General features: G+C 37.4%; 1 protein-coding gene across 1 annotated transcript in view; it reads right to left on the bottom strand.

Moving 5' to 3' along the window:
- The window catches only part of ankrd52a (ankyrin repeat domain 52a), a 28197-nt gene that overhangs the window by 7343 nt on the left and 12635 nt on the right, over window positions 1–8219 (bottom strand). The window contains exons 17-27 of the mRNA XM_038309378.1: window positions 6134–6205; window positions 5842–6043; window positions 5656–5743; window positions 4581–4698; window positions 3751–3970; window positions 3588–3675; window positions 3422–3505; window positions 2864–3009; window positions 1733–1815; window positions 1531–1613; window positions 283–374 (exon numbers count right to left, since the gene is read on the bottom strand). Coding sequence (XP_038165306.1) covers window positions 283–374; window positions 1531–1613; window positions 1733–1815; window positions 2864–3009; window positions 3422–3505; window positions 3588–3675; window positions 3751–3970; window positions 4581–4698; window positions 5656–5743; window positions 5842–6043; window positions 6134–6205 — 1276 coding nt within the window. The remainder of the gene's footprint in view (window positions 1–282; window positions 375–1530; window positions 1614–1732; window positions 1816–2863; window positions 3010–3421; window positions 3506–3587; window positions 3676–3750; window positions 3971–4580; window positions 4699–5655; window positions 5744–5841; window positions 6044–6133; window positions 6206–8219) is intronic.

Here is an 8219-nt window from a genome sequence, read left to right as displayed (position 1 = left end):
GCCAACCTCCTGACACAAGAACCAGGGGTTCTAAAATTGAGTAGGCTTTTAACATCGTTCTCCTTTAATCTAAGGGTTTTGGAGAAAACTTTGATATGCACTGCAAAGTTTGAGACAATATGATTAAATTCCCTGCCAACATAACGTTTTATTATGTACAACTCTTCATGTACCAATGAGGACTATAGTACCAAACCTTTTCATCTTTGACTTTACCCTAATAAATCTACAAAAACAGGAAATAAAAAAAACAGGTAGCATAAAAGCTAGGAAGTTTCTCACCTTCCTCATCCACAGCAAGCACTGTAGCTCCTCTACTCAGCAGTGCCTGCACCACCGTGGCCAGGCCGTTACGAGCTGCAAGATGGAGGGGCCTGCACAAGACAAAGAAAAAAATAAAAAATAATAACAGATCAGACAATCACTGGCATGAAAACCTAATTTCAACAGTATCTTAATTAAAAGATGCATCAAGAATTCAAAGATGAGAATACTTTAATTTATGGCTTTACTATAAAGAAAAAATATTCTGGTAAGATGATTTAAACGCATCAATTATTAAAAACCTGACACCACGGTTGGACTTTTAATGACCAACACAAATAAATGTCCTTAGCTGTGCAATTATATGTCTGGGTGGAAACATCATGGCTTGATGTCAACATATTATTTTTCTGCTAATAGCAAATCTATTTAATTTAGTCTGATAAAAATTAAAGAGATTCAGATCGATCACATTAACTTCAATCACTGCTACAAGCTCTAAGATGGTGTGTGTGTGTATATATATATATATATATATATATATATATATATATATATATATATATATATATATATATATATATATATATATATATATATATATATATATATAGCAACATTTGTTGTCTTGTTATTGCAATATTTGCCTGAACTGTTTTGTTATATTGTTTTGAGCTGCTGAAACTGTCAAGGGTACACTTGAGGAATTGTGACAAAAAAAATTCTGATTTTAATTCTAAGCTAAACATTTCTATATGTTGTAAAAATCACTTGTAATGCAACAGTGCACAGTTGGCTAGATAGACATTAAGAATATTTAATTGTAGACTCATTTGTGTTATTTTTTACATATTAATAAAAAAATAAATAAATAAGTCATTGCAAAATGAAACAATTTGTTACGTTCTTCTACCTTAAACTGAAAAACAGAATTTCCTTAATCCAAATGTAGATTTGTACAAATTCTGAATAACAATTATCCTTAAATTTAAAGGTGCTGTTTAGATGCAGAATATAAAAGTGCTTTAAGAGAACCAAGTGACTAAGAAGTGCCTGCGTCATCAAAGCGTCATCAATGTTAGGAAAAATGTAATGAAAAAAACTGGCCAGACGCATCACTTTTTATAGATGGGTAACTTTTTTTTTTTTACAATGCAGAGGGAAATCAAACTACGTCATGAGACCTTATAGCAAGATAAGGTTGAAGGCTGTCCAGTGGTATTTTATATTCTGTTATGTAATAGTTTAGAAACTCAGAGTTCTTACATTTGCAGAGCACTGTTGGTGGCATTTATGAGAGTGGGGTTGTGGATCTCTCCCAGAATCAGCAGAGCGCACATCTCATGGCCCTGAAGACAAACGGTAAATAAAAGATGTATAAACTTATTGTCACCTATCTACTAAGTAATAAAGACAATCTTAAAAAGAATAAGAAAAGCAGGATTAAGCAGATATAAACAATGTGTACCTTGCTGCAGGCCAGGTGCAGGGCAGTGTTCCTGTTCTCATCCAGCAGTGTCAAATCAGCCTTGGCTCGGTGGAGGAGGATGGCTGAGCAGCAACCAAAACAAAGACATTTAGAACAGCCATTAGGATAGAAGACTGCAGCATCAAATAGGTTATAATTCCCAAGCTTTATGTCTGCAGCAGAATGAAACATTCCTACAAAACCGCAACAATAACATAAAGCTGTGCAAAAAAATGTGGACTAAAGGAGTCATCTGGGTTAAAGCTGTATTCTCGATCGACTCATTTAACAACCCTACTCCCTCCTTACTAGATTTCAAATGTTTAAAAAAACACTATCTTTGGTAATTACTATTTTTTTTTTTATATTTTATACATTTTTTTTTATATTCTATATTTTTTATTTATTTTTAGATACAAGAGCCTGAATCTAAAGAATCTAGGGTTAATTCATATCAATGATTACAGCAACTAAAATAATGCATTGACAGTGACTGCCAAATAGATTCTCATTTTGGACAAATTGTCAGAAATGTTTTTCCTACATCACTAGTTACCTAAATTGTGTTATTGTACAGACACTGTACAGTGGTCTAAATTATTTAACTTATCACCAGTAAATTTTATTGCTTTGATAATTAAACTCCTAAATACTACCTAAAGTTGTGACAGCGGGTCACTCAGTATTACTACACTTTAAATAAAAATCGAAGCAGATGGTTAGCAATAGGTACACTAATAAATTGGACCTTCTACACTTAAAGTTTTGTAAAGGCTGAATATAGCTACCTTTTGCAAAAGTACATAAATTTAATAAAAGGATCTTGTATATTTAAAAATACAAAACTTGTTTAAATTTTATGAAAGGAAAAAAAATTCTGTTAACAAAAACAGCCTCTTGAGACACAAGTTATACAAAAATTCAGAACGACATGCGACAAACTCTAGTAGTTATTTTGTGTTTAAAACTAAAAATGCAAAAAAATAAATAAAAAATTCAGAACAAAATCTGAAGCTTTAGAAAATTATTGTACATACAGATATGTTTCCGGGTAGAAATATAACTAAAAGAAAAAATAATGATGAAATAACAAACGTTATTAACAGCAGGTCAAGGAAAATTGAGACTCACACACAGTGCCGCTAAGTCCCCTGTCAGCAGCTACCATCAGAGCAGAGCGTCCACTTGTGTCCACGGCGTTGATCTCTGCCCCGTGGCGAAGCACCAGCTGAAGTCCTGCAACATCCTCAGAAAATGCAGCTGCATGCAGGGGGGTCCTTTAAGAAGAGGCGGAGACAGAACAAGATGATAAGCAAAGTAATATCTGAGGTTTGTCTATAATCGGGACCAAACATGTGTATCTTCTTCTTTGCCCAGTTGAGTCATTTTCACACATGATCCAGAGCCCAAACAACTGAGCACATCTTTAAAAAAATCAGCACCACTAAATCTCTTACTAACAAATGTAAAAATATGTAGAGCACGTAATTGCACATCCCTTTTCTCCTCCACCCATCTACAGCCTTCAAATTACATCCAAAACAGTAAATGTGGGAAAGCAATATAATAAAAACTGAAATTCAGTTTCCAGGTGCAGGTGCATTATCAGAGGCAATCAGTTTTTAGAACTCGACATTAATAAGGATTATACATGCCTGTATGTTTAACTTAACGCTAATAAATACACACCTTCCTTTGGCGTCTCTGGTGTTGATCATATGGACTCCGGCAGATTCCAGCAGCCTCTCTGCAGCGCCGCTGTGGCCGTTCATCCTATGATGAAGTCAGTCATTTTAACCACAGACTTTCTTTGTGATCAAATTATTCCAACTTTAAATGTGACATTAATACTCACAGAGCACAGTGCAGGGGAGTGAAAGGGTTTCCCTCTTCATGAATAAGTGTTTTAAATTCAAGTAAAACCTCCAAACAGTCTTCATGCCCTGAGAACGAACAACACATTAGCACAGATGCAATAACTGAGACATCAATATTTGGAGGTTCTCCACTCAGCTAACCTTTGTAGGCAGCCCAGTGTATTGGGGTGTATTGTTTGTTGTCCAGCAGTTTATCCTGTGGGTCAGTTGCCACGGCGGCCTGCACCAGACTGGCCAGTATGTCTGTGTGGCCTCTGGAGGCAGCATAGTGCAGCGGTGTCCTACCCTGGGCGTCCCGACATAACGGAGAAGCTTTGTGCTCCAACAGAGCTGCTACACAGTCATCATGTCCCAAAACTGCCTGCATGAAGACAAACGACACAGATGATTAGATCTATTGTTTCCAGATCTCAAAACATGCAAAGCTGTACCAAAATTTTAACTTTTTAAAGCTTGAGAAATACTTTTGATTACATGGCATCCCTAGGATCAGTGTTTCTTTTTATTTTTTATTATATTTCTCCTCTGAGGCAGCTTGGGTGGAGCTTTATTTTTCGATATTTGAAGGGACCTAATCTGACCAGGTTGCCTTAATTATGTGAAAGGACAAAGTAATCCATGATGGGGTAACATGGCTGCAAATTATGGAGGGGCTTAAATCAGCTCCAATCAGCAGCCGATGAAACACAACTAAATAAAGATTTTTTTAAATACACACTTACTGGGAACTATAATTATGAAACTAACATTGCTTAGTTTGGTTACTGCATAAAAAAAATCCTGGTAGGAACCCTGAAGGCATCTTTTAAAAACAAAAACTGTAAAGCTTCCTGTCAGGTTAGCAGGACACATATTCATCTTTTAGCCTCTCCTTGTCCTCCAACCGCAGTTAGAAGATACCAAACCCAATTAAGTCGGATTAAGTCGGTTAAGTCGGAATTTTGTTTGAGAGCACTGCATTTTAAACATACCCCTCTGTGCAAAGCCGTGTGTCCTCTCTTGTCCTTAGCGTCTGGTTGAGCACCTTTCTCCAACAGGAAGTGAACACAATCAGAGTGACCTCCCAGAACAGAAAGCATTAAAGGGGTTCTGATGGGGAGAAAAGAAAAAAAAAAAAGCAAGTTTAAGTGTGTTCAGTAAGCAAGATATTTCATGGAAATAAAAAGGTTATTTTTCGGGTTGTCATGTGGAAAAATGTGTATGTCGTATGAAAGCTTGTTTTTTGTGTGTGACATTTTTAGAGATGGGACAGCCATTCCACCGAACAGAAAATACTTTACACACACCGGGAATTCAAATTAAAGCCAACATCATGGTCTGAACATCGATCCACTTTATCCTTACAGTAGACTGCATTGCGCTTTAAGACTTCAGCAAAAACAAAAAAAACAAAACAAAAACAAACATCACTGTTGGTGTTAAAGTTCCTTACCCTAAAACCAGAAAAGAATTGCACTACTTTAGCTTTTATTGCGCTTTTTAAAAAAACATGAAAAGACACAAAAAGACCAGGACTTGTGAAACAAATGTCTTTGGGTCGATGAATCTAGAACAGAACTAAAACACCAGAAGAGAAGTCATGTTTGGTGTAAATCAAATGCAGCTTCCCAGGAGAAGAGCATCACACTAGTAGTGCAGCATGAAGGTAGACGGGACACGGTTTGGGGAATCTACACTGTAGGACATGACCAAATCTACAGCAAGGACTTACCATGACTATTACCATAAACTAAATGAAGCCTGATAACAAAATGGGATTTATAACAAAAAGGCAGTGACAGTAAAACAACCAAGATCTGGCCAAGTCAAAGCCCAGATATGTAAACCAAAGGACACAGCATCAGCTATTAGGGTAAAGGGTATCCCTTTAAAAACCAAAAAAAGATTCATTCAACCACAATTTATTTGCTTATAAACAAAAGAAACAAGACTAAGATAGAACGTCAGATATCGATATGTGAATATTTAATCTGGTGAAATAACATTTTTCCCCTCAAGACTGTAACATTGACTTAGATAATACATCTAAAAGAAAAAGAAACTTACTGGGCAAATTTATCCACGATATTGATGAGATCCCCCTCCTCTCCGTATTCAATCATCATGCGCAGGCAGTCAGAGTGGCCATTTGCAGCTAGCGTCACAAAAAAAAGAGGATAAATAAATAAAAATATAAAAAAACTAATGTTTGAAAACTATGTAAAAGGAAGCTTTTAGTTTTTGTGAAAATACCTGCAACATGAATTGGAGTCCACATAAGATGGTTGTCATTGAGCAAACAGGATGCCCCCTGAGCTAAAAGCACCTCCACACAGCGTGCATAGCCTTTCTGAGCTGCCAAATAGAGCACAGAGCGGCCAGCAGCATCCTGCATGTCCACATAAGCTGCCGTCTCTGTGAGGACGCGTAGGGCCTGCCAGTGGCCTCTATCAGCCTGCGCCAGGGGGGATGATAATTAGCCTCAGTTCTGTATTTAGTTAAAATTTACAGGCTCATTACAAACAGAGAATTGTGTAACACTTACAGCAAGATGGAGAGGACTGACTGGGATGCTGCTCTCTATGTCTCCAAGTGCATTAAATGACATCTCCAATAGCTAAATGTAAGAGATAGCAGATAAAGCAAAACACACACATTTACAACAGAGGAAATAAAGCAGAAACACAAACAGACTTAAATGTGGCAACTTTTTTTACTGGCCGAAAACGATTACCATTTACATATGTGTTATTATCATGAGTAAAGAATTTTATATTAGTTTATACATAAGACTGGACACCCCTTTGTGAAGCGCATTAAGAGCCTGCAATCATCACAGAACAATCGCAGGAGCGGGATAAAACAGTTCTTATGCTTGGAATAAAAAATGCTAGCAGTTCAGTTTGATTGAGAGCCAACAAAGATAATAGGGGGTTTTCAGTGACGTCACTGGCCAGCGTCCGGTCCGCCATCTTGGGTGGCATATTATCGTATATCATATATATCATGTCGCGAATGGATAAGTATGCCAGCACGCTAGAGCCACCAGATCATGGAACATATCTGAGAAAATGTTCCGTGATCGACCATATGGACCCCTATGCCCTCCACGGTGCCTTGTTTAGCACTAATCCAGATGATTGGCCAAATGTAGAGCAAGGAGACATAGTTCATTACCCGGTGTTCAGTGAAAACCCTCTGCACACTCTTGAGGAAATGAGAGCGTGCAAGGGTCTAGAGGCTCACAACCAGTTCACATCTGGTTGGGTACGAGATGTCGAAGTGATGTACATGAAGGAAATCGCCATCATACGTGGACGGGTGAGTTTTAATAAGATGGTAAAAATGTAAACAATCCGACGCAGGGCTCGCTATGCTAGGTGGCTAACGCCGGCGGTGCGCGAACAGTTCCAAAGCTACAAGTCCTTGGAGTCTCATGTGCAGTTTACGAAAGGATGGGTTCAGGAGCAGCAGCTCATAAAGCCAGCAAACAGTGCTAACCGTTAGTGCTAACAACCACTCAGGCATATAATGTACTATTAACTAGGGATGGGGATCGTTAATATTTATTGATATCGATACCTTTATCGATACTCCTTATCGATCCGAGTCTTTATCGATACCACTATCGATACTTTTCTGTTATTTGGTGGAAAGACGATGCGACAATATGTTTTTAACAGACAGAAAGGAAGTGGGGAAAAAAATTTTTTGAAGAAATGTCCTATATTTTGAAGAAAGGTCTTCTTTTGGTTTAAAAAAAATATATACATTTTCACAATTGTTGGTTAATGTATTGTCTACTGTCACTTTTCATCATGTTTTTAGTGATTAGGAAAATATTTAGCAAATAAATAATCATATTCTAAATTAAATGTAATTTTTAATAAATGTTGGCATCAGTAGTTTAATTATATATTCTAAAATAATTAGAGCAATTTAGAACTTTATTACTCATGTTTCTCGCCAAAAACTCAATTTCCCTTTTCTTTACGTTGCACTTGAACGCATCAATGATAACCTAATTGTCGTTTTACTGAGCCAATCTGAACACATCATCACGCAGCACGTCTGAAACTTTATTTACTTTTCAAGCTAACTAGCTTATATGCTGCCGATTACAACACGGATTTCACAATTACTATTTTTAACTGACCGGACAAGCTACAAAGTCTGTGTGCACGCTTACCAGCGGTACTCTGAGTGGATGATGAATACGGGCCCGACAATGGTGCGGCAGCAGCAGGAGGAGGAGGAGGAGGAGTCTTTTCAACCCGGAGACAGTCGAAGGTACTGCATTTGGCCTTTATTTGATGCACAATATTAATGTGCTTGGCCATTGAGGTTGTGTTCCCCCCTTTAAAAGAGATGATTTTGCAACATAAGTTGCATTTTGCTTCTTCTTTATCGTTGAGCTTGGTAAAATGAAGCCAAACTTTAGACCTTTTCGTCCGTTCAGCCATCCTCGAGTCGCGAGCGAATTTAAAGGAATAGTACACCCAAAACATGATTAGCCTTCATTTTCTACTCACCCCCATGCTGAACAACACTCTGGAGTACTTTTTTGATATCTCAAATGCATCTGGAGATCTGGGAGGCTTCTTGCTGTCTGCTGACATTCAAATAATGGA

This window comes from Cyprinodon tularosa, unplaced genomic scaffold (assembly GCF_016077235.1).
Source record: "Cyprinodon tularosa strain WSP-4 unplaced genomic scaffold, ASM1607723v1 ctg66, whole genome shotgun sequence".
Lineage (NCBI taxonomy): Eukaryota > Metazoa > Chordata > Actinopteri > Cyprinodontiformes > Cyprinodontidae > Cyprinodon > Cyprinodon tularosa.
Note: the sequence above shows the minus strand (reverse complement) of the source record. Positions and strands in the feature narration are given on the sequence as shown.